The 26,574-nt window shown below is 39.5% G+C and overlaps 2 protein-coding genes across 2 annotated transcripts in view; both read left to right on the plus strand.

The window, feature by feature from the left end:
• The window catches only part of LOC107382512 (tyrosine-protein kinase yes), a 33,438-nt gene extending 16,003 nt beyond the window's left edge, over nt 1-17,435 (plus strand). The window contains exons 2-12 of the mRNA XM_015954668.3: nt 2,062-2,363; nt 5,975-6,074; nt 8,316-8,414; nt 8,667-8,770; nt 9,878-10,027; nt 10,404-10,559; nt 11,931-12,110; nt 12,600-12,676; nt 12,909-13,062; nt 15,698-15,829; nt 17,050-17,435. Coding sequence (XP_015810154.1) covers nt 2,075-2,363; nt 5,975-6,074; nt 8,316-8,414; nt 8,667-8,770; nt 9,878-10,027; nt 10,404-10,559; nt 11,931-12,110; nt 12,600-12,676; nt 12,909-13,062; nt 15,698-15,829; nt 17,050-17,258 — 1,650 coding nt within the window. The 5' untranslated portion in view covers nt 2,062-2,074 and the 3' untranslated portion in view covers nt 17,259-17,435. The remainder of the gene's footprint in view (nt 1-2,061; nt 2,364-5,974; nt 6,075-8,315; nt 8,415-8,666; nt 8,771-9,877; nt 10,028-10,403; nt 10,560-11,930; nt 12,111-12,599; nt 12,677-12,908; nt 13,063-15,697; nt 15,830-17,049) is intronic.
• Nucleotides 17,436-18,761: 1,326 nt separating this feature from the next.
• On the plus strand, nt 18,762-25,452 carry enosf1 (enolase superfamily member 1). Its single transcript, XM_015954669.3, has 15 exons — nt 18,762-18,921; nt 19,014-19,116; nt 20,148-20,263; nt 21,845-21,931; nt 22,032-22,058; nt 22,144-22,216; nt 22,298-22,336; nt 22,501-22,583; nt 22,652-22,774; nt 22,850-22,984; nt 24,106-24,147; nt 24,214-24,343; nt 24,732-24,831; nt 24,917-24,998; nt 25,152-25,452. Exons 1-15 carry the CDS (start codon nt 18,841-18,843, stop codon nt 25,245-25,247), a joined length of 1,317 nt encoding a protein of 438 aa, XP_015810155.3. The 5' UTR covers nt 18,762-18,840; the 3' UTR covers nt 25,248-25,452.
• The last annotated feature ends 1,122 nt before the right edge of the window (nt 25,453-26,574 follow it).

The following is a 26,574-nucleotide window of genomic DNA, read 5'->3' on the forward strand; positions in this document are numbered from 1 at the left end:
AGCTTAGTGATGAGGAGTTCATTCGTGTGGAACAACCGTAAATGTTAAACACCATCAGATCAGCTCGGTTCTGGTTCTACAGCAGAGTAACTATATAAACACGGCACCAGGAGGAATACCGTGTGGATTCTAATGCTTGAGGACAAAGCAGTTTACTGCTATGGAGACATTTTTCTCTCTAATCTGCAACAACACCCATTTCACTCTCTTGTCTCACATTCCAGAGATTCTTCACAGTGAAACGGACCCAGACCTGCATGAACAGAGGCTTCACAGAACATTCCACCTGAAGAGACAAGTCCCATTGTCTATTTCTCTCCTGCGTGATAGCTAATGTGTTTAGCAGATTCTTCGCTGAAAGTGCTACTGTCCAACTTAAACTTGTATTTTTTGTGATGTAGATTCTACCAAAGTTCCTGAGTTTGAGTCCCAGTTAGGTATTAGACATCTCTTAAACATCTAAAATCACATACAATTGACCTCAGTGGGAATTCTGATGTGGGAGAGAAGTCAAACTCAACCTAGGATTGGGTCACATGGGAGGGTTTTTAAGTTTCTGTGACAATTTTTCAAACATGAGACATTGCACATGGGGCAGTGAAAAATAATGGAACAGTTTTGGTCTTAGTGTTTGGTGTGCGGCGAGATGGCCAAAATGACTGCACATAAACCAATGTCACATACAGACATTTCCCAGTCAGACAGTAAATCATGAGAGATCGAATTTGAAGTAAACAAACATGGGGAAGAGGAGGGTGCAAAGCTCTTCCATCAGCTCGCTTGCGTAAGGGGCAGCAGAAGCTAAGAAGTTATAGTGGGTTGTCCAGTAATCGAAAAGTTGCAAGTTCGATCCCGGCTCTGACCAGAGAATGCTGCCGTTGTGTCTTTGGGCAAGACGCTTAACCCACCTTGCCTGCTGGTGGTGGTTGGAGGGACCGGCAGCGCCAGCGTTTGGCGGGACTTGCCTTTGTTAGTGCACCTCAGGGCAGCTGTGGCTACACTTTAGCTGATCCTCACCAGCGTGTGAATGGGTGGATGACTGATTGTGTTGTGAAGCGCCTTGGGGGGTTGTAGAAACCTAAGAAGGTGCTGTACAAATACAGGCCATTTTCTGATTGGCTACATGTCACATTCAACAAGCAGCACATTAATTTGTCCTTAAATATCAGAGCAAGACAATCCAACATTTTTCAACGCTCAAATTTATGATTTGAGCAGTCCCGAGGTAGCCTAGAAATCTAGACAGTAGCAACAATGGTTTTATTCTGCATTTTGGTCTAGTCACGCTCCATAGAAGCCTCAGCAGGCCCGAGCAGTCTTGTGTTACACCAGTCTCAGCGTTCTATTGGTTTGGTGAGCAGGAGGATATAACGGAGCAGAACAACTACCATACCTTCTCAGAGGCCTAGTGGTAGAGTGTCCATCCTGAGCCTTGGACGTCAGGGTTCAAATCTGGTTGGGTCATACCAAATACTTCAAAAATGAGACCCAATGCCCCACTCAGCTTTAAATTCTGACAAAAAAAAAAAAAAAAAAAAATTTTGTCAAATGACTAGGACTAAATATCTTGTCAAAATGAACACTGGTTCAATTAATCAATACAACTTTATTTGTATAGCACTTTTCATACAAAAGAAAAAGCAGCTCAAAGTGCAAATGACCCAATGTAACCCTTATTCCCATCCCTTCCCCACAAATATAAAAACAATTGTGGTTACCACTCGTTAACTTAACTGGCAGGTCATCTGCTTGGTGGGCCATATCTTTGTCTCCATATTTTACTCAAACATCAACTATCTTGCTACGCAAAAAATAAATAAATAAATTATGGGAATGTTTGAATATAAAGTTAACCTTTATTATCTTACAATAATATTACCTCAATATTAATACTATTATCTTTACATTATCTTAAAATACATTTCAACCCTCATTTCCTCAAATGAATAAAAAAAATGTAAATCAAAACAAAAATTGTTTAAAATTATGTCATTTAATTTTATGTCAAAGAAGTTGTTCTGTGTATATTAAATGAAGCGAATCCCCCTTGTTTGTGTCCAGGCAGAGCGAGACGATGGGCTGTGTTAAGAGCAAAGAGGACAAAGGTCCTACCATGAAGTACCAGACGGACAATTCCCTGGGCTCAGACGCCAGTGCTGCCACCTCTATGCCTCATGCCGGGCACTATGGGCCGGATCCGACACAGCCACTGCAGAACCAGGCTTCAGCTGCTTCTGGAGCTGTGAATTTCAACCACAGCCTCGCACCGTTTGGAGGCTCCTCTGCTGCTATAACTCCTTTTGGTGGAACATCCACTTCCTTCTCGGGTCCAGTGTCCAACTCCTTCTCTGGTGCTGTTTCAAGTGAGTGGAAATTTATTATCTCATCCTAAACTTGGTTTTACAGTATGTTTCACTATACTAGATGCAATAAACATACACAAAAATAGTATTGTTTTATTTATTACTGCAGTTAATGAGTAGTTAGTCAGGTTTTTGTAGTACGTTTTCTAGGGATGGTGTAGCCTATAAATCTAGCAGTGCCAAAAATATTTAGCTCTGCATGTCAGGCTAGCCACGCTCCGCAGGAGCCTCAGCAGGCCTACCATTGGCATGTGCAGTTTTGTGCTATGCCGGTCATAGCGCTCTATCATTTTGTTGGGCCAATCACAGCACTCTATTGATTTGGTGGGCCAATCACAGAGCTCTGTTGGTTTGGTGGGCCAATCACAGCTCTCTATCGGTTTGGTGGGCCAATCACAGCCCTCAGTTTGGTGAGCCAATCACAGCACTCTATCGGTTTGGTGGGCAGGATGATGCAATAGAGAGGAACAACAAAGATGGTGGTGGCTCCTTTGAAATGGCTTTGGCATCAATTTTGGATTATTTAGATTTGGGCTTTTCTTTGAGTCAAGAGCAGATAGACGTACTTAAGTCCTTTATTTAGAAAAGGGATGTATTTTTTGTTCATGTATGGTGTACTTCCCCGTTTACTGACATCTATAATGGTGAGTATGTCATGTTGTTCATTGTCCAATAGCATACGGAGACAGTTTGAAAGACAGCCATAGATTCCGCCCCAGGACTGAGATATGTCTATGGGTCATGGCCAGTCAAAACCCTAGACTGGATGGCTTCCCAAGCTTGGGATGTCCAATATTATCCACCCAAATTGGCACTAACATTTAGTATAGGAAATTATGAGTTTTTGTTTTTACTCTTTTTATGAAACAATTTATGCATGCACTCATTATACATCAATCTTTTCTGCTCCTTCTCCTCTCTCTCAAAATGTCAAAAAAAAAAAAAAAATAAAAAAAAGATAGATCCGAGCTATGGTTTATGAGATAGTTGTGTTTATTTGGTAGAACTGGCCAAATTAAAGACCAAGTTCCCTGAGAAAAAAATTCTACGTGTTACATTTTAAATATTATTGAGCATTCTGACTTCAGCATGCAGACTGAATGTGAAAATTCTACCCCTATTCCCTGCATTAGCCGCTGATAGAAAATACACGGGGAGCTCTTGGATTAGAAAAAGCCATTCAGATCTACGTCACACTGAAAATTAGCATTTATGGCTCACCCACCTAGGCCTGAGACGGTAAAGGTTGTTGTTGATTTAGCATCCAGGAGAGAGCAGAGCCAGTTTCAGCTAGTAGAAGCCAACCATTAGCATTAGCAACACCACAACATGGCAGAACTTATTCAGGCGTGTTTTATTTGTGAAGAAAAAACATCAACATTGCAGAGCAAATTAGTAGTAGAGTTGAGATGCTGTTAGCCAGTCAGAGGCAAGATGCCCAGATATTAGGAAATAAGACTCCAAATCCTGCCATGTTCTGCTCCTCTATGCCCTGGCTCACATCTAGTTCCTGAAACAGGAGCGACAGAGCTTTTTTTCCACAGAGATCAACTCACAAGGCATTCATTTATACTAGAGAATGCTGCAAATGTGTAGAAAAAAAACAGTGAACTTGGTCTTTAAATGGAAGCATTTGTGGTACTTTGCACAGATGTGCTCTTAGTCACCTAAAATTATTTATTAGTTTTTCTCTTTTATGGAGGTTTGCATGTATCGGTAGTAGTTTATATCAGTTTCGGATATTAGGACTATATTGATTTATCGGACATCGGTCAAAAAGCCTAAATCGAACATACCTTGTGATTTCTAGTTGAGACCGCTCGATCGTAACCACCGCAACATTCTTGATATTATTATATATTGCTATGATGAGCATATTTCTTCGTATTCGATCATCCTGATGCTCACAATATTTTTTTATTTTTGAATTCTGACTACAACTGTAAAAATTAGGTTAGCATCAGCAATTAATCACAATCATCTATGATACTGAAACAAAACTGTGAATATTTTCATAGAATTCAGATCTACTTTTCAATCTGGAGATGTTGGTAGGCTGCTGCATCTTTAGCCAGTAATCCTGCATTGTTCTTATTTGTTGTTAGTTGTTGCAGAAATCCAAAGCAAAGAGCTGAGATTGTACACTCTTATTTTTGTGGGATTAGGTTGTAATCCTCCTCCGTTTGGATGATCTGCTCTTAAAGGGGGGCGAAGGTGGCACTGTGGTGGTGTTTGCTTTCAGCAGGTGATAATGGGATTATTGTTGACAGCGTTTTTGTCAGTGAAAGTCATCCTTGTGGGAGTGTTGCTGCTCAGAAGGCACCTTGTGTTTAGCAAGATGAGCTCGCTTATTAGCCAGATCTGAATCGTTTTGTCAGTAAAAAGAAATTTATTAGAAACTGATTTGATGTTTGTTGTGATTTATTTGGCCCATACAAAAATGTTACCATGTGCCTTTAAAAAGCTTGGTCAGAAGGATGTTTGCATGCAGAGCATACACAATTAAATCCCAGGCTAAAGTAAATCAATAAAGACCTTGGAAAGACAGATTCATCTGTCTGATGTCTCGTTCCTGTATTGACACCTGAAATAGGTCCGATATCGACTCAAAAAAACTGTATAGGATTATATCGGACTTCATTAAAAATCTCTGATATACACAGTCCATTCCAGTATTTCTATCCAGCAGTGCTCAGATCCAGCATGCAAAGACCGTGTGATAAGAACAGTGCATGCTAGCGAAGTAGCAAGGAACAAGAGCAATGTTGGCCGCCTAGCAGTATTTTTCAGTGTGCCTCAGTGCAACACTTTTCATGCACAAGTCCCTCGTGATGGAACAGAACTGGGGAAGTTTACAAAACACTGCATGAGAATTTTTACATAGGTTTTTTTTTATTTTTTTATTTTTACATTTACTGTTGCTGGCTTTTGTTCTCTGAGTAATATCACTTCATACATTCCACACTGTGGAATAGGTATAAGTATGTGTGATTTGTGCTGATATTGTGTCAGATTGATATCGGTATCGGTCAATATTGAAGGCTGTAAAATCTGTATCATATTGGAATTGAAAATGTTGTAACAAGACTAGGGGTGCACTGATTGTCGTTTTTGGCCGATCACCGATCTTGAGAAAAACCTGACTTTCCGATACCGATTTTGCCTTAACTAAAAGAAGATTACGTCAATGTTTCAATATGAATACTCATGAAACAACACCATTTTCAACTGGACATGAGGTAATGTTCTCAAAATATAAATGAACATATTTAGCATTGCTGTCTGAACTACAAAATCATATTTTCTCCTTTAGACTTTCATTTTTCTAATTTTGAAAACACTTGTCCAAACAAATTAATTATAGCAATGATTTGCTTTAACATTAACTAGGGGTGCACCGATTGCAGTTTTTGGCTCATCACCGATCTTGGCAAAAACCCGAGATCAGGTCTGATAGTTCAGTTGGCCGGTAGATTGGTGCACCTGTAAACAGGACATCTCTATCCTTATCCCTATCTGTCTCATCTGACTTTGTTTGCTAACCCAGCAGTTCTCGTAGCCACAAATCAGCCAACTAGTTATGAATCTGGGTCTCATTGTTGCTTTTCCAGGTGGTGTCACCTTTTTTGTTGCCTTGTACGACTACGAAGCCAGAACATCAGACGATCTTACGTTTAAAAAAGGAGATCGCTTTCAGATCATCAACAACACGTAAGGCTCCCTTCATTTTCTCTTTTTTTTAATGTTCATTTGAGGGTATTGTGGTTAATACAAGATCCTGTCACTCAGCTGTGCCTGTTTGTGTGTCACATGAATGGGTTTGATTGATGCTTTTATGCTCTTGTTGCACAGGTGTCATCTGAATTTCACACAATTATTATGCAAAGCAGATTTGGGGGAAAAAATCATGAATCGGGACTGAACACAAAAATTTCAGCTACGTATCTTTATGTATGAACCGGATCTTGTCCTACATGATGTTCCTTGAAAAAGTGGTTGACTGCCGTTTTTGTGGAGTTTTCCCTGACTGTCACTTTTTGGATCCTTACAATGACTTCCTGTTCCAGCAATATGGTGGCACAACACCTCATACAAGCAGAACACATCATTTAGAGCAACAGTTCCCAAACATGTAAGCTTCAAACCCTCAAGATAGCCCTCATAGACCCCAGATATCTCTGATTTGACAGTACATACATGCTTAAAGTGACAGTGTGTATTTTCCCTTGAGATAGGGGCCATTAGATACTTAAATCATTGCAAGCAAGCATTATTTTTGTGTTCAAGTAAGACCTTACCAACAGATGGCTATTAGGGTCAAAAATCCCTGGGAGTGCAACCATCAGCAAAATGACAACCACGTCAGACTCCCTTTCACCACTGACACGGAGTGAAGAGGTAAATGTGTGAAACAACAACGTTTATTAATGGTGAAAGTTTTGTAACCATTTGTTACAAATCAGTAAATGTGTTTTGTCCTCACGGGTTACCGTAGAAAGAGACATGGCATCCAATATGGCATCGCTCAGAGACTTGGACCCGCTCCCATGTATTTTAGACCTGATTTTTATGGTTAAATGTTATGAAACTGCCAGTATTTTTCAACAACGGGGCATCTTTTCATTCATTTAGAACTACATTTCCATGAATATTTCCAGAGATGAATGGTAAAAACTACACATTGCCAGGGCACAAAAAATGCTTCAGCTAATATGTATATCCATTTGTCATATTTTAGTTGAGTTTTAGTAAAATATATGCTAGAAATAGAGCTTCAGCAATGTTTTTTTATTTTAATTTTTTTTCATTGAGATTTTTGGAAACCATCTCAAGACTCCCCAGCTCTTGGTAACCTACAGTCGGGTCTAATGCCACTGATGTAAAGAACGGTGTTTCTGCAGTCTTGACAAAGAATAGAGCGTCCACCACAAACTTATTATTTGTGAGTTCCTACATGTTTAAGTCAGTGAAATTTGAATCGTAAATTTACAGAGGAGGAAATGAAGATACAATTAAGAAGATTTGGCAGCAAATGTCTACAGAGAAAATGTCCACTAAGTAAATGGGCCCCACTAGACCACTTATTTCAGTATTATCAGGAATCTGGAACCGTAAATGTTCAGACTCAGTTGTATATTTGATGATTAAAGTTGTAAGGCTAAAATTTGCAGGAACCAATATAGACTATGTCTTAGATGATGCAAGTTAAAGCTGCAATGGCAAATCTGCTAAACAAGCTAGCTTTTAAACATGTTCACGACAGAAATCTCACCCCTCCCGTTGGCTATCATTCCGAGGCTACGTCCGCCTGATATAGGAACCCACATTGCCACAGTAAACAAGATAGTGCTAAACACCAGTGGCCATTTTCTAGGTCCAAATGTCTTTTGTTGTCCGTGACTTCAAATGGTGTTTTTCTATGGTAGCTTGTTCTGAAGTTGCAGTGGTAGCAGCCGGCTGTTTGTCCTTCTCTGACATTATTGAGCCGAGATCCTCTCACACCAGTGGTGTTCTGTTGCAAAATGTGCGAGTGCGTAGTTAGTGGACGACCCAGGTAAGTGCGGTGGTTCGGTGAGATAGACAACCAGTTGGTCCAATCGTTTGGTTCAGATCGAGCAGTTTAATTGGCAGAGGTTTTAAGACAAATGTGAGAGAACCACTGGCATAATCATTAAAGTTATTTTTTATCTTCACAAAATATTTATAGCTATACTTTGCTAGAATGTTGTGAAGAGGTGTTACAAAATGTTTTAAGCTAGCCTGTTTTGCAGATTTGTTATTGTAGCTTTAATATTCATAAAATTAAACCAAAGGTTTTTTAAACAAGCTGATGCAGTCTTTTTGTTTCTTACTTTTCCCTCAACTGACATTTAATGTACATGTAGAAGTGCCAGTCTTGTGCTGACAGTTAAATGAACAAGCCATTTCTCTCGTTTCATTGTTCTCCTGCAGAGAAGGAGACTGGTGGGAGGCTCGCTCCATCAACACAGGGAAGAAAGGCTACATCCCCAGCAATTATGTGGCCCCTGCTGACTCCATTCAGGCTGAAGAGTAAGACCTTGCTGCTGCATCTTATAAGCTCATTATTACTTCCACAGAGTCTGTATCAGTGGCTAACATTTGATAAAGCTGAATGTGGGCCATCATTTACAGCTTCCCAATCTGGAAGAAGCTCCACAATGTGGCTTTGATGGTTTAAAACAGCACATTTATTATTTTTGTCAGTATAATACTATCTCTGAATGGACTGCATTGTGTTTTGGTGGTTTTGCAAGAGTGTATTCATGTGCTGTCTATTCACAGGTGGTACTTTGGCAAAATGGGACGTAAAGATGCTGAAAGGTTACTGCTCATTCCTGGGAATAATCAAGGCACTTTCCTTGTGCGAGAAAGTGAAACAACTAAAGGTGATTGTGAAAAAATATATCTACTATCAGGAGAAACTCACACAAAGAACGGAAATTTTGGTCTTTCAGTTTTCTTGAGCTCAAAGACGTATTTTTAATAACAATATAGAACATTTATAAGTAAGCAAAACATTCAAGAACGCCTAAAACCAGACAAGTGACTGAGAACTGACAGATGAAAAAAAGAAAACAAAAACATATCGAGAAAATTTGATTAAAGAGAGTCAGGTTTTAACGGTTAATCTAGTTCTGAGTGAGGTTTACCATATGGGAAAAAAAAACTTTGGTTTGGATATATAGTGGAAAAGAATTTCAGAAGCTGGTTTAGTGTCTAGATTAATATTTGTAAAATAGGCAAGGAAATTTGTGCTTTATTTAAAACTTCTGAGCAAAATAGTTGTTCGTTTAGTTGAGATGTAGAGCTGGGTGTCATTAGAATAAAAGTGAAATAGAATCTAGTTTGCTGAAAGGGGCCAAGGACTCAACCCTGTGGAACACCACATGGAACGAGAGATGGTTTTGACCATCTGGTTTAGAAATCTTTGTCTTGAACAAACAAAAGATCAGTGATGTATGACATGAACTAGGTTCGACATTTGTTGATATCACAGGAAACAATACATTGTTGTGAAAAATTGTGACGAAAGCAGCAATCAGCTTGAGGGGGAAGAAGGGGAGCTGCTTAATGCTGTTGTATTCAGTTAAAAATTATCTTTAGAGTTGCAGTCTGTCATTTAGAAACTGTGTTTGTTTCAACAAACACAAAAAATGTCTAATGTGAAAAATATAAAGGTACAATAGCACTGACTGAGGTCCAAAGTTGGACAAAAATGGAAAATTGGTAATCAAAATAGTGTGCCTCTTTTGTGTTGGTCTATACTTTTACTTATATTGATGCTGTTAGAATAAAATTACAAATAAAAAGTAGAAAAGTTGTTTAAATTTGGAACATAAATGCATCTTTATCAAGGAATAAAAGAGTAGATGCGTCTGTGGCATGTTTCTGTTGTTTAAATATGCTCGTGAAACCAGCTCTAAAATTCCATCGTTCATAAACACACAACAGTCAAACCAAAGCATCAATTGACAAACATCTCCTCCCTTTAGGTGCTTATTCTCTCTCCATACGAGACTGGGACGACGCCAAAGGAGACAATGTGAAACACTACAAGATTCGCAAGCTGGATAGCGGGGGCTACTACATCACCACGCGAGCTCAGTTTGACACGCTGCAGAAGCTCGTCAAACACTATACAGGTTTGAAACACTCGTCTCATTATCCATCGCAGTCTTTCGCCAGGCCTTGGAGAATCATGCTGTCATCCTGCTTGCTGCGTTGCTAAGGGAGATGAATGCTCTTTAATTTTAATAACAGTTCATGGTGCAGTTAGGATTTTGCGCCTCCCACTTCATCTTGAGGTTAAGTCTCTGTGATTCCACTTGATTTCTGCGTGACTCTTGAGAGGTCTTTCCTGAGATTACAGAAAAAAACACTTTATTTACATTTGATCATGGTTGCTTTAAGTGCGTCTCAGGAAGAGCTGCTTAACCAGACATGTGATTTAAAATTCTTTCTGCTGCTGCTTCAGACCGTCTGGGTCTGAGTGTGTCGTTCTGTCATTTTCACACACAGAACATGCTGACGGACTCTGTCACAAACTAACCACGGTTTGCCCCACCGTCAAGCCTCAGACTCAGGGACTCGCTAAAGACGCCTGGGAGATTCCAAGGGATTCTTTGCAGCTGGAGGTCAAACTAGGCCAGGGCTGCTTTGGAGAGGTCTGGATGGGTAAGGTCTGGCTCAAAAACCTTGAAGTATGCATGTCCAATGTGTGGCTGGGGGTCTATATGGGGCCCTCGGACTGATTTTGCACGGCCCCCCAAATACATTTCTCGAAATTCACAAATTTGTTTTCAAAAGTCTGTTGATGTAAATTGAAAGCTTTTTACATTTTTATGTAGAGATCTTTATGTCTGTTTTTGTGTTTCGTAAAAAATACAATTTAGTGGCCCTCAAGGACCTTTAGCTTGATGGTTTTGGCCCCAGTGCTGAGAGGTTAGGATACCTCTGCCTTAAAGCAGAAATCTGGAGTATTTTTTTTTAGATTTTTTTTAGAAATCTGTAAAAGTGACGACTTACTGCAATAAAATGTAGGCAATACGTTATTTTTTCTTAGCTAAGCCCACTCCATCCCATAGAGCGGGGCTATTCAAGTTCGGGCCTCAAGGGCCAGTATCCAGCATGTTTTGGTGGTTTCTCTGGTCCAACACATTAGATTAAGTGGTTGAGTCACCTGTGCAGCAGCTCATCTGGCTCTGCAGAAGCCTGTTAACATCCTGCTGATTGAAACCAGGTGTCTTGAAGCAGGGTTAAAACTAAAACATGCTGCAAACCGGCCCTCGAGGACCAGAATTGAATAGCCCTGCCTTAGAGCCACGTGCAATTTGAATTGAGCACCACTCAGCATTAGTGTTAGACATCAGCTTACATACATATGTCAGTAATAGAGCATTCTTGAGCATTTGCAGAAGTAGCTAGCTAGCTAGTAGTTATTTTTTTAAAGTAATGAATAAACAGCAATTTGTTTTAGCTCTGTTGGCTAGAGGTGAGCATTCACAAACGAGAGTCGTTGCTTTTAGCCGTAATCATTGAAGAAGAGAGAGGGGCTTAAGGTGCAGTACATTTTTCCATCTCTAGATGGTGCCCTGTGGCAAAAACTCTGGATTTCTGCTTTAAAGGGATAGTCTGAATAATTTCAAGAAAGAAAGATTATGAACAATATGTTGAAGACAAAGCTTTGTACGAATACAGGAAATGCATCCATGTTAATGGAGGTAATGCACACACCATGTGTTTTTATTTATCATGTCTGTTTTTGTCCAAACTGAGGAGTTATCTTCTTCCTGCAGTTGCTTCCTATGTTTGTTGTGTCCTCTGTATCTCCAGAGTTGGCCTCTGTCAGGAAGACATCTGATATGATGTATTTGTCTTCATCTAAGAACCCGTAGACCCCTCTTCACAACTAGAGCATGCATGACGCCACACGTTTGAGAAATTACCAGACCTAATTAAAGATCTTCTCTCACTCCCAGATGATTACTTACACTGATTCCCCCTGTGGCCGCTGGGATTTTCTACTTCCTGTCTTTGTCTCTTCAGGCACGTGGAACGGCACCACCAAGGTGGCCATAAAGACGCTGAAGCCGGGCACCATGTCGCCCGAGGCCTTCCTCCAGGAGGCTCAGATCATGAAGAAGCTCAGGCACGACAAACTTGTGCCTCTTTACGCAGTCGTGTCCGAGGAACCCATCTATATAGTCACAGAGTACATGTCTAAAGGTACCTGACTTCCTACTGAGGAGCTACAGTGCAAACTTGCATGTTTAAGAGTTTTATCCTTCAGAAGATAACAGCTCAGCTGTTTGGGACTAGATGATCCTGAAAATTGTAAATTTTATGGGCATTTTAGTTAATATGCTGCACAGATTGAGGGTCTTTGGGTATCCCTTGTGGTTCCATTACGTCTTGAACAAAAAAACTGCAGCAGTTTTGTGCAAGCTGTTCGTAGATTCTGCTGCAATGCTTTTTTTGTAGTTTTATGAGTATTTAGATTTGTGTGTGAAGAAATGACGTAAACTCCTGTATAAAAGCGTGTGGTTTGGATTAGTTATTGCTGTGAATCTCAGAGGTAATCACTGTCAGAGTCCGTGTTTTATCCTCTTTAATTAAAGCTACACTACTTCAGCGATCCATCTGTGCTCAAATAAAATCTGAGGCATTGTGACACATAAATATCTTGTAAAATCTTAAATATTTCTTATTTTACAGGAAGTTTGCTTGACTTCATTAAAGAAGGTGATGGTAAATTCTTGACACTTGTCACGCTGGTGGATATGGCAGCAAAGGTGAAACAAATACTTGCATTTTTTCCTTATAAGTACTGATTTATTTTATCTGTGATGTCGTGTAGAGATCTATTTAAAGCTTCAGGGTTTTATAAAAAGACGCAGAGCTCCAACATCTTCTCCCCTGACAGCTTTTCTTTGATTTTTTTTTTTTTTTTTGCTTTTTTTTTTGTCAGACAAAAGTTCAAAGCATGAGAAGCTAAAGATTGCTTGTCAAATGTTTTATTTTTAGATTGCAGATGGGATGGCGTTCATTGAGAGGATGAATTACATTCACAGAGATCTGCGTGCAGCAAATATACTGGTGGGAGAGAACTTGGCGTGTAAAATCGCCGACTTCGGTCTGGCCAGGTTGATAGAAGACAACGAGTACACAGCGAGGCAAGGTTTGTACAAATAAATGCACACAGACAGGTCACTGGTGATTTAGGTGTCAGAGTAGAAATGGAAAAGAGCCACGACCTCACAAATAGGTTCAATCCCAGTTGCCATGGTGAGTCAGGCTAACAGCGGAAACCAGATGTTTCTATTTGCTCTGATGTGTTCCACTCAGGGCTCATCTCACTTGTTACCGACTCAAACACTTTTGTTTATAATTCTTTAGCAATAAGCATTAACAAAAAATACATTTAAACGAGATGTAAGAAAATATTGATACGCACTGAATTATTGCAATTTTTTGAGTTATGATACTGCAGTTTATCAACTTTTCACTGAGAATCTAAATGCAAACATTTACTGTTTCTTTTTGTGTGGTGCAATTCAAACTCTGACTGCGAGGTTGCAGTAGCTTATGCCGACTTTATTCTGATATAACAACAAGATCTCACACAAATATTGGAAGTGTCATGGAAGTGTCTGGCCTGAGTTTTCTAATTTAATTCAGTCTAAAAACTGCAAATATCGTCTGGCTTTTAGAATTGCTATTTAACGTATCATCTTTTCTGTACTGTAATATTTATCAAATCACTAGATTCTTGCCAATACCCATCCCTATCATTTAATAAGTAATTTAAGCTGCATTTTTATCTGAATACAGACAGATTTTTTCTCTAATTCCAGATATTTGGACTAATAAATGGCCATAAAAACTACCGGTATGCATTGGAGTTTAAGAAGTAGTCACGGTAGGCAGAGAGGAAAAATGTACAAGTGCCAGGACTGTGTATTGGTGCGTACCAGTCCATTTGTTATATCACAGCTGAAGACACTAGTTACACTCAGACTTGTTGTTGTTAGAAAAAGTAAACAAAATCAGCCCTGAAATTGTGTTTTAACACATCTCAGTAGAAAAATATTTGTAACAATCAACTAAAATGCATCAAATGCTAGCTACATGTTTCATACAAGCAGCATATTCCTTTCTTTTCTCTGACTGTACTCTTTTGCAGATGATATGAGGTTCTATGTAACAGGTGCAAGTAGTAACCTGGGCTCTTTCAATCCCTTCGTAAAATTCTAAATGCATTTTAAAAACGATTTCAGCCATAAAGAAGGAGGCTTAGGCTAACGTTTTCATTGGTAAAAATGTAAAACCGCCCCCTCCATGTTTCGAATGAGTCTTTGCACCAGAGAAGGATAAATATCCTGGTGTCATGTTCATGACTGACAGAGTAGGAGGTGGAATGATGGATCAAGGCTTTTCTTGCTGTAATGAGGGCGTTGATTTTCCTCAAGTACATATTCAGAGTGGCTCGAATCTACCCTACATGGTTTGGGTGATTTTCCATTACAGCTGAGAAATGGTTCTAATGGGTAAGCTCGTCATAGCAAAGCAGACCAGAGAGTGTGAAAAGTCGCATGAGGTGATCTGTGCACAACATAAACACAACAAAATGCAGCAATGGAGGACATGATGATGTTGAACATTTTGCTTAGTCAGTGGCTTTTTGCCAGACTCTTAAATGAAGAGACCCAGAAAAGGCTATGGGCAGAGAGAACGAAAACTTTGGAGCAACCAGTGACTCCGCCCCTTAGCCAGTCAGTCAGTGTGGTTTGACATGAGCATTTAAGTCGAGCTATGGCACTAGTCAAGTTAACACCCAAACCAAAATGGGAGTCTTTATTCTAGTTTACATGTCCATCAGAAATAGATAAATGCATTAAACTCTGCGACGGTAGGTGGCAATGTGCGCCTATTTGTGTTGGTATTCTTCTGGTTGGCCCATAGAGTCCCACAAATAGTAAACCAACACTGACAGGAGTGCAGCAGACAGAGTAAAAGCTGGACGTTCACAACAATTGAAGACTGTACTGTTTGGTACGCACTGCCCTTTTTGATGGTGCAACATGGGTTAGATTATGGTGATGATATCAGCTTCTGCGGTCTTGTCACTTTCAGAAGGGGGAGTGCCCAAGTCATAGCTCAGCTAATCTGAGATGTAATTGTTTTTTTACTTTTTACTTAGTTATTAACTGAAACGGCACTAAGTCATGTTAAAGATAAGATAAGATATCTCAGCAAGTGGGGGATGGGCTCAAAGTAGAGATACTGCTCCTTCTCATCAAAAGCACTCAGCTGAGGTGGATCTGGTTTCTGATTAGGATGTTTTCTGGTCTCTTGGTTTCTAGGTATCTCCGAGGTTTTAGGTGAACTGACTTCACTTATTCATGTTTTATTCTTTTCAAACAACTTTTAAATCAAGGCAAATAGCTCAGGCAATCCCATTAGTGATTTCCCCCACTATACCCTCCTAAATCCAAACCCGTTACCTTATTTTCTAATTGTTGTACTGAAAGAGGATCCGCTCGAAAACAAGACGATACATCTCAAGCGGTTAATACTCTTGAAAAATAAGTGAACTAAAATAAATTACATAATAAATAATAATATAATAATAAATAACTAAATAAAATAAATACATTTTAAACAAATTTTAAATTAAGGCAAATAGCTCGAGCAATCCTATTAGTGATTTCCCCCCATTTTAACCTCCTCAATCCAAACTGTTATTATTGACTTCAAATACGAATGAAGTCATGATGGGATTCTAACAACCGCCCTCTTCTACACTCACAAAGGAGCCAAATTCCCCATCAAATGGACTGCGCCAGAGGCGGCGCTGTACGGACGCTTCACCATCAAGTCTGATGTCTGGTCCTTCGGGATCCTCCTCACCGAGCTTGTAACCAAAGGCAGAGTGCCCTACCCAGGTGAGTGGCATAGCTAACACACACACACACACACACACACACACACACACACACACACACACACACGCGCGCACACACACACACACACACACACACACACATACACACACACACAGAGACAGAGCTGGGGGTGTTTGTGGTTCATGACAGCTGTCTGGTGTTTTAAATGCTGCTGTGGTTATTTATGTCAGAGGATGAAGAGAAGCTGTCTGACATTGTCTGAACCTCTGTTTGATGCCTCTGCATGGCAGATACTGACACACATTTACACACACAAATGGGCAGATTTGAGATTAACCAACCATCTGGTGGGGCGAAGCAAGGGCGCGGACGATCAGGAGACTGAACACCTCTGGCCATCTGCTGCTAGCTCCTGTAGTTTTGTCCACAAAACTCCTTTATTTTTCTGATTGAGTGCTGAAATAGTCAGACAGGAAACGATAAAGTAAAAAATAATAATAAACACAATCAATTTTTTGTCATTCTTTTATGTAAAGAAAACATTTGCTTGTTCAATCTTTTAACATGTGAAGTTCTACATTTTCCTTTACTGTCAATCGTAAAAAATAATTTTGTTAGAATTACAAGGGAAAAGACCACAGATGTGATTAAATTCACCTCACCTCACCTTCCTCCGCTCATCTGGGGTCCGGGTCGTGGGGGCAGCATCCCAAGTAGGGCCTCCCAGGCAATCCTCTCCCCGGCCAAGTCTACCAGCTCCTCAGCTGGAACACCCAGGCGTTCCTTGGCCAACTTAGAGATGTATTTCCTCCAGGTAGTCCTATAGGTCAACCCGGGGGCCTCCTGCCAGTAGAACATCACCTACAATCTTCTGGGGCTGATCTGTAGCAACAGCTACGAAACTCAAGGAACGGTAGTGAGAAACTCACTCAGTTTTGAAAATGGGCTCCAGTACTCAAATTTGACCACGGGATGGCATTCTTACTTCATTCCTACATAATGCACCTTTAAAGAGAACCAGAATCTAAAAAAATTTAACTATTTTGTTTATCTTATTTTTTTGAGAATAACAAGCATCAGCAGCTCAGATCTGCACAAGAACCAGAAATTGGGTTTGGCCCTCGAAACCCTTTAAATTTATACCTTTCAGTACTCAGGAATAATCTAAATGAAGCTAAATTAGGCTAAATGATTTTTTTTGTTGATTTTTTTCTTTTAATAAGCAGCCTCCATTCACTGTAATCTCTTCCTGTCCTCAGGTATGGTGAACCGGGAGGTTCTGGAGCAGGTGGAGCGAGGCTACCGAATGCCCTGCCCTCAGGGCTGCCCTGAGTCTCTGCATGACATGATGGGGCTCTGCTGGAAGAAGGAGCCAGACGAGAGGCCCACCTTCGAGTACCTGCAGTCCTTCCTGGAGGATTATTTCACCGCCACAGAGCCTCAGTACCAACCTGGAGAAAACCTATAGCCTGAGGGTTTAAAGTGCACACGAGTCTGTAGAAGTCTGTGTCAGTCTCACTTCACACATTTGTTTGGGTTTATTTTCCAGTTCAGTTATAAGTTTCACGTATTTGTCTATTTTTGTTTTATCTGCTGGTACTACAAACAGTTGCTGTGGACTTTTATAGCTTCATATGTGCATTTGGAAAAGACAGCTTAAACCGTTGTGGTTTCGGCCACACCTGGTCCTGTTTTAAATACATTTCATGTGGGACATATTTCATAATATCATGCTGTGTTTCTTTACAATAAGCTGTGATTTAGCCTTCAAGAAAAGCCTAAATTGGCCTTTTATGTGATTTATTGTGTAAATCTTATGCTCATTTTCCAATAATAAGGAAATGTCAGTAATTAAATCATTATTCAAAATATTTTGATAAACAAAGGTGGCTTTTACTTTTAACTACAAACGATTGGAAAGTGTAAATCAAATCCTGCAACATTTAAAGTGATTTTTTAGCCATTTTGAAGCGTTTCTCTGTGTAAATGTTTCAATGATTATAATTTTACTTTTAGAGCTTTCTAAGGAATTTTAAAAAATATAATTAGTTGGTTCTAGATGGAAAAATATAGAGAAATGTTCTTTTGATGCAACATTTTTTATTGTAGGTGATATTTAAAAACAAGATTCCATGCTACTTTGAAATTAAGAGCAATTGCATGAAATTCTGAAAACAGGTTTTTTTTTTTGGTCATGGCTGTATTCAGACTAGCCATTAGCTCATCAGTCCGGTGCGATGTAAAAGCTATTTCTCCAAACAGAGGTTGTTCAGGAAACTACCTAGTAGTTATTCATGATTATACACAATGACACATCAAGATGACTGAATAATACCTTTAATGCATTTCATATGTGCAACTTGTGCGACTGTGACATTGTCTTATCTGTGTTTATTTCAACATATTTGTTTGTAACACATGGACATTGTCATTTCTTTTGTGTCTCCCACTTTTATCCTTACAGTCACTCTATAGTGTTACTACTTTGTTTCATTATTTTATCAGTAATTAAACAAATGGATTTATGACCATTCGTCAGAACATCGTGGCATGCAGAGCTGCTTCCAGACAAGCACGAAGACGAATTTATGGACAACTATTTTTCAAGTTAGGAAAAACTTGATTTTTTTTATCAGCATCTTTGCTGCAGAACACTATGACTCATCTGTTCATGTAATCAAATGGACTCTACAAATTCTAGGATGGCCATTCTAAAAACTTTTTGTTTATATTTTGCTCCTTAATGATGTAATCGGGACTTTTTACCATGAGAACTGAACATAGAGCCTGAAAAATGGCTTTGTACATTATAAAATCATCATTTTTTATATATGATTGTTGATATAATTGAAAATAAAACATGTAAAATGCATTAAGGGGGAAATTGTGGGAATTATGTGGAATTTGTACAATAAAAACGTGATTTTACCATGTTTAGAAGTGCGTTGGTGTGTTTCTTTAATTTTAGTTTGCCCTGACCACGTGAAGTGGGCGGGGTCAGCTTGATCAGATGTGTTTCCGAAGTTCCAAACTAGTGTTTTATTAAAAAAATGTTGCACAAGATAATTAATTTGAGTGTGAAAGATGTGCGCTTTCCCACATCTTTGGAGCAGCACGGCTCAGATGCGATGGTAAGAAGTTTCTGCACAAAATAAACGAGTGGAAAGAAGTGTTTCTCCAGACAGAAACGAGGTCTTCTTGGTTTTTGTGTCCGTCAATGCAGCACACAGATCCGGATTACTCTGCTGCGTATGTGGTTCTGGACACGGATAGCGGACTGAAAGGGTTCGGCCTCACGTTCACTTTGGGGAAAGGAACAGAAATCGGTAAGAGATCCGGTACGGGAAGCAAACCACCGCGTAGCTTCTAGGTGGTGTGTTCAAGGACTCAGCACAAGCTCGGAATTTATAGCTATTGAAACCAAAGACAAATTGAGTCTACAGAACAACTATCTGACCCAACATCAAGAAAAATACTAAAAATAGTAACAACTATGTTTCAAATGTGAGACAAAACTGTAAACTAAACTATTTTGATTCAAACATTTGGTGTCAAAATAAGTTATAACGCATGTTGAACATAATGACCTGTTTTAAAATGAACTAAAATGCAAATAACATCAATTATTTGCTGAATAATATTATAATTTATTTTTCTAAAAAAATAATAATAATTTATTTTTCTAAAAAAATCACTTTATCATTAACTTTGAAAAGGTAGTGTGAATTACCAACAAATCTGATCTGAAATCTGAATTACCAACAAATACCAAAAGGACATGCAAAACTAGTTCAATGAGTTAAAATAGAGGCTTCTGAAAGAATAATACAAATATATTTTAGGGTCATGAGAGCTAAGTAAGAATAAATACAATATAAATGTATGTGATTTTTATTTACTTTTAAACTATTCCCACTTTTAGTTTTCATGATTGTACCTTTAAAATGGTGTATGTTTATATACCTCCTTCATTTAATTAGAATACATAAAATATTGTCATCTTGACCAACAAACAATTGTTCCAGTACTAAATAAAACCATATCCAAGTTCCTTAAAATGCAGTTATTTATTTATTACTGACCCTAAAGGACACATTTACCGTCTTTATGCTGATTTTATACTAAGCCTACACCCCCATCTGGTGGTCAACCAATGGAATTTCACCTATTCTATTTTCAGACTGTTGAATAATGAACTTTAGAGCCTCTCTGAATGTATGAATGAATGCAGTATTATAAAACAGTACTTCTATAAATGTTGTCTTTGTGAGATCGTGTATTGAATATTTATGGTTATGTGGAAGTTGTGTATCTTCTTTAAAGGCAGATGTTGTCTTTGTTTGCCTGAACGCTACAGTGGTTTGTGCCGTCAAGGCTCTGGAAGGACTGGTTGTTGGGAAATCTTTGCAGGAGATTGTGAGCAACTTTCGTGACTTTTACCGCCTGCTGACCAGTGATGGCCAAATGAGATGGGTAAGAGCAGATGGGTGGACTTTTGATTTGGTCCTAATCAACCTCCAGGCTCAGAGTTTCAAGCCTACATTGAAAGATTAAAAAAAGCATTTTATTTGTTTTTAGTTATGGTTTAGATTAGAAAGTCCTGCCTCATTTATGTTTTAAAGGGGACATATTATGACTTTTTATTTAAGTTATAATATTCTATGGTTGATACAAAACATGTCCATGTTTTTTAACACACAATCTTTCTCATGTAAATTAATTACTGGAATTTTATTCTTGACATTTGCAATATCTTCCGGAATGAGCCGATCAGGGCTCTATCAAGCTGGAGCTGGCCACACCCACTCATCACATCCTCAGGCTGCAGTAGAGCCGCTGCTCCTCAGCAGCAGCTCTGTCTTGCACGTGAGAGGTGGTTCTATTCTGATTTTCCCATTTGTGACATCGTAAACAGGGACTTTTTGAAACAGATTAAAATTACACTCACAGAACATGGATGAATGTTTTTCTTTCACATTGGGAGTGTTTATAGAGGCAGCAGAGAGACACGTGGCAGCACAAAAAGATTAAAAGGTTTAGATTTGCATAAATGTTCTATTAAAATACTTTATTTACTGCAAGGTGTCCTCTTCTTTCTGGAATCTAGTTAATGTGTGATACTATATCACATAGTAATTTACATATTAACTTTAAACTCTATTAAAGCGTTGAAGGTAATATTTATGATGGATAACTATTTGCTCATTGTGAGGAAAGAGAAATGCTACAACGCAAGGCTTTTTGGCTCAATGAGTCGAGCTGCTGATTTTATTATCCCAACAGGAAACTGGGAAAAATACGTTATAATAAAAGCACTGGGCACATGCATGTTCTGTACAAAAGCATAGAAAAGAACTTTACCACTCACAACAATTGAAGATCAATGTTGTAAAATTGCTAACAATGCTACAGAGTTCTAGTCTAATCAGCCTGTTACTTTTATCCTTTTTCAGTATTTTACTTTGGTGAACTCCTTGTTAAAAATTTCCACCTGGAAATATGAGAATTATTCACTGCACAAATCGTTATGAAACCAAACTATGTATGATATTTTCAATTCAAATACTGGAACATTGAATCAGTTAAAGGCATGTATGCAACTTTTTCATATTTTAAATCATTTTCTTTAGCCAGTTTGTGTTAAAATGTCCATTTACAGGATTAATGAAGTGTCAGACCCCTACCACCCTCTGTGTCCAGAATACCGCACTTGCAACTTCAGAGTACCAGTGCGGTCCCTGTTGGATTTAGTAAAGTGGAGCTGACATGCCTGTCGCAGGAGTCTGCTTCCAGCATGTCTCCTGCATGTTTTTAGGTTGGGAACGCAGCTAATTGGTTTGCTTTAGTGATGAATCGCTCCAGTAGAAACTAACGGAGGCTGAGGAGACATTTCAGCAGTTAGACTGAGGTGCTAAAAAGACAAAAGCACGGCGAGGAGATGAGTTTCTCTTTTGGTTTTACTAACTGGACACTATGGGGTGCTGAAAGCAAGCCCAAACTGCAAAGTATCCCTTTAAAGAAATGCTAACAGCAGCTACAGAAATGTGTTCTCAGTTGGGTCCAGAGAAAGGTGTAATCCACCTGGCCACTGCTGCTGTCCTGAACGCTGTTTGGGACCTCTGGGCTCGAACGGAGAGCAAGGTGGGACAATTATTTATAATTTATTTATATACTGTATATATAAGTTTCTTTCACGAGTTTGACTCCTCATGAATAACGACTTAACAATATTTTCCTGCAGCCGCTGTGGAAGCTGCTTGTTGACATGGTGAGTCATAAATAAATTATCTCATGAATTTGCATCCGGGATGCTAACAGGAAGGGAAACGTCTTTGTCTCTTGTGTCCTTTCAGGATCCAAAGACGATCGTCTCCTGCATTGACTTCAGATACATCACTGATGTACTTACTGAGGAGGAAGCTCTGGGTACAACTTCCTTGTGGTTTAATTTTAGAGCAGATAACATCATTTTTCATGCATTATCTAACTTATTCTTTACTGATCCAGACATACTTGTGAAAGCAAAGGAGGGCAGACAACAGAGAGGTGGGTACACTGAGGAATCATTAATTTCATGTCCAAGTGGGATTTGAGTGAATTAATAGCCTACTTAGATGCTAACTGGAGGGCTTTTGGCCAACACAAAAAGCCCCAAATGAGCTCCATTAAAGCTAATTTCCTCCCTTGGGATAATTTCTCTCACCTGCCAGAGGATCAGATGCTGAAGGAGGGTTATCCTGCCTACACCACCTCCTGTGCTTGGCTTGGATACTCAGACCAGCAGCTCAGACAGGTCTCTATAAAACACACATGCTGCATTCACCTTATATTTGGGTTTTAATGGTAGACAGGTTTTTGTAGCTTTGTACAGATGCACTTAAAAATGGTTGGACCAGGTTTAAGGTGAAGGTCGGTGCTGACTTGGAGGACGACATACGCAGATGTCGCCTAATCAGACAAATGATTGGACCAAATAACACCTTGGTAAGGATTGTTTCACCTCATTCTTGGAATGAAGTTTGAAAAGTATTCACCAGGTTGTTTTGTTTTTTGCGCTAGATGATGGATGCCAACCAGAGATGGGATGTAAATGAGGCTATCAGCTGGGTTTCCAGACTTGCTGAGGTCCAACCTCTTTGGATTGAGGAGCCCACATCTCCAGATGACATCCTGGGTCACGCTGCTATTTCTAAGGTCAGTTAGAAGGTTTTAGTCTGTAGGTTAGTGTTAATTAGAGAAGTCTGATATTATCTGTGAAAATTGGCTTTAAAATGTGATATCAGAAGTTATTATATCAGTTTTTACAAGGATGTCCGATATTTCTGACTAGTATTGGGAATAATGTGTAATGTCAGAAATTATCGGTATCGGTTTTAAACTTTTTTAAATGACACAACTTTTACATACCATGCACATATCGTACATCAAACCCTTCAGCTACATCTCCTCTGACTGAAAATGTCAAACTATGACAGAGCTGAGGGCTAGTTTTTGAAGTATTTGTGTTTGTTTGGCCCAACTGGCCTGACTTAAATTGAAGTTAAAGTTTTAGTATGCATGATAGGAGGTGATAAATGATATTAATGATAAATGACATGCACTTTTATAGTACCTTTCAGAGTCAGAGCACTTCACAGCATTTTACACTACAGTGCGCCTTTCATCCATTCACACACACATTAAAACACTGATGGTGATGAGCTACAATGTAGCCACAGCTGCCACTCATGACAGATATGTGATGTTAGTTACTTAAAGTAATTTCATTTGATCTTATGGGGGCGCATAGTTTATGTTATTGGTTTGTGTCGGCATTGGAAATTAAGAATGTGACTATATCATATTGGACATCAGTAAAAAAAAAGCTGATTAAAAAAGCTCTAAAATCAGGGGGAGCATGGGGGTGCTAGGGGAGCCCGACTCCCCTGATAGGGTTATGGGCACCCCCAGAATCCCTTGACTGACACACCTAGGGGGAGCCCAAAAAATGATCAAGTCCCCCTCCCTGCAGTTTTCACAGAGACAGGCAACACCCCCCATCAGGGAGTTTTAACAGTGATCGAACAGACGTACATCGGCATTCTCAAGGGGCTCCCCCCAGAAGCCTGTGTGTAATTCGAGCCCTGCCTAAGTTATTAAGATTTTTGTGTAACAGCCTGAACCTGGAGGGGCAGATTTAAAAAAAGAGCCTCAATAAAATACGTCCAAGTCTAATTTGAGTCTGGTTTTGTGCAAATGTAGCTTCTGTTGAATTTATCTTTCTAATTTCTCATCATTTCTAACAGTCTTTTAATCGTCTGGGTTTATTTTTGCAGGCTTTGGCTCCACTTGGGATTGGAGTGGCCACAGGCGAGCAGGTACCTTCATGGTTCAAGTATTACTGACTTAACTTATTTCTGGTTCGAATCAAGCTTTTTCTTCAGTGTCACAACAGGGTGATGTTCAAGCAGTTCCTCCAGGCTTCAGCGCTGCAGTTTGTGCAGATAGACAGCTGCAGACTGGGCAGTGTCAACGAAAACCTTGCTGTGCTGCTGATGGCCCACAAGTTCAAAGGTCAAATGTCACAGAAATGCAAACACTCCATATTAGAACATTTTTCTTTTGTACATAAGGCGCCACACAGTAAATGTATGCACTTGATTTTACCATTAAAAAGAAATGACTTGATTTGTTGAAAATGTAGAATTTATTAAGGACTTATGTGGGTTTATTCTTCCTGTTGACTAAATTCTTTGTATTAACATTTTTCATGATTTTTTTCAAGAACACGGGTTGTTGAAACACAGTTTTGCCCTTAAAATTAAAAAGATCCCCACTAAACAGCAAAAGAATAAATATTGGAATATTTTGGATTATTTAAACAGTGATTAGTGGATTTGTATTTCTTTTGTAGTTTTGATGCTATTTTTGTAAAGTAATTATGATGCGTTTTTTTCTGTAGTTCCTGTGTGTCCTCACGCCGGCGGAGTCGGCCTGTGTGAGCTCGTCCAGCATCTGATCCTGTTCGACTACATCTGTGTGTCGGCGAATCTCAACAACCGGTGAGAGTGGGAGGAATGAGTTTAATACCCAAAACGCATTTTTTACTCATTACACCAACCCACAATGTTTTTAATTTTTTTACAGAATGTGTGAATATGTAGACCACCTTCATGAGCATTTCACCAGTCCAGTGGTGATACAGAACGCTCACTACATGCCCCCAAAGGTGGGGATTACTAAAACCCCACAAATTTATTTACAGATTCTGTTTCAGATTAAACTGTATTGTGTGTGTGTGTGTGTGTGTGTGTGTGTGTGTGTGTGTGTGTGTGTGTGTGTGTGTGAGTGTGTGTGTGTGTGTAATGCTTTCTGATTTTAGGATCCGGGATATTCCTGTGAGATGATGGAGACGTCGGTAAAGACACACCAGTACCCTGAAGGAGAAGTTTGGAAGCAAGTTCAAATAGAGGATTAAAGATGGGCTACTAAAACATTGTTCAGATCTTTGTGATCTAATGTTTAATCTGATGCAAAAAGCGTTTTTAATTTTGGAGAAACATTCATTTTGACCTGATTGACAAGCTAACGGCTAGCCTGGGAACAAACTTTCCATCTTTAATCTCAAGAGTTTTATTGTAGTCTGAACAAATGTTGAATAAAAATTTTACTAGCTTTTATCATATTAGTTTCACATTACATGGTCATTCCAGCAGAAATACCTCTAGTGGGATTTCCCCAGGCTAAACAGGAAGTGCAAACAGTAGCAGCTACTATTAGCATTTGCAAATAACCACAAATTTTAAAATAATCACATAACATAAAATTGACAGCTATGCACAGAACGAATTAAATGAATTTTATGAATCCTTTTTTAAAAGGATGAAACTAGTTTTAAGACAGGAGTGTAGGACTGACCAACATTCCCTATAAACAACATCACAGTATTGTAATATAAGTTTCAGTGGGAGCACGGGCAGAATATCTTACCCTCCAGTCAGAACCTAAAAACAGCACCAGTAGGCAGCAATTTACCAAAAGTATCCTTTATTAACACAACCAACAATAAAACACTACGCCTGAGTTCCTTCACGAGTAAACCAGCTGTTCAGCATAAGTAAAATCAAGCAAGCGGGTACTTGGCTGGCCCAGTCGATGCGAACCCCTCCCCGGGGTCTGAGCTTCTGACATCGTCAAACGCCCCGGGGTTCAACTTGCGAGGACGGCGGGTGAGTCCACGGCTCAGGTCCAGCTGCCAGAGTTTGCGGCGGCAGATGTCGGCGTGGTCTCGGCACCCAACTACTCCCAGCCCTCACTACCTAAAGAAGGCGTCAAGCCTCCCCTCCTAGCGCTGGAACACTGCCCACCTACTCGGCTGTCTTCATCGCCAGCAGTCCTAACCAACTGCGAACGATCCCACCCCCCAGAACCGGGTGCCACAATGACAGGTCGACCACACACACGCCTTGGTAGATCTGCCACCCTTTTCTCCTCTCCGGCCTCATTACGCCGGACAAGCACCAGCCGGCGTCCAGTCGCCATGCCCCCAGAATCGGGCAACTCCCGTCTTCTGTCCTCCACAGTATAGTTTACCTAGATGATGATCAATGAATAAATCCGTGTATGCACAATAAAATTTGTGCACTAGATGGGGCTGTCACATTATTCAATACATTTTTGTTTATTCCCAGCTCTACAGGAGCGTTAGCTTTTAGCCTACCTTAGCATTAGCATACAAACAATTCTAACATGTGTTCAACTCATCTTTGTTACGTTCACCGTTTCTTACATTATTCTACTCATTT

Source organism: Nothobranchius furzeri, chromosome 7 (assembly GCF_043380555.1).
Source record: "Nothobranchius furzeri strain GRZ-AD chromosome 7, NfurGRZ-RIMD1, whole genome shotgun sequence".
In the NCBI taxonomy this organism is placed as follows: Eukaryota; Metazoa; Chordata; class Actinopteri; order Cyprinodontiformes; family Nothobranchiidae; genus Nothobranchius; species Nothobranchius furzeri.

Bases quoted from the DNA above. Each gene is read 5' to 3' on its own strand.
- enosf1 (XM_015954669.3), top strand. From the start codon at position 18,841: ATGTTGCACAAGATAATTAATTTGAGTGTGAAAGATGTGCGCTTTCCC. The intron at 22,775-22,849 runs GTAAGGATTGTT...TTTTTGCGCTAG, and splicing joins TTGGACCAAATAACACCTTG to ATGATGGATGCCAACCAGAG. The intron at 24,832-24,916 runs GTGAGAGTGGGA...ATTTTTTTACAG, and splicing joins TCGGCGAATCTCAACAACCG to AATGTGTGAATATGTAGACC.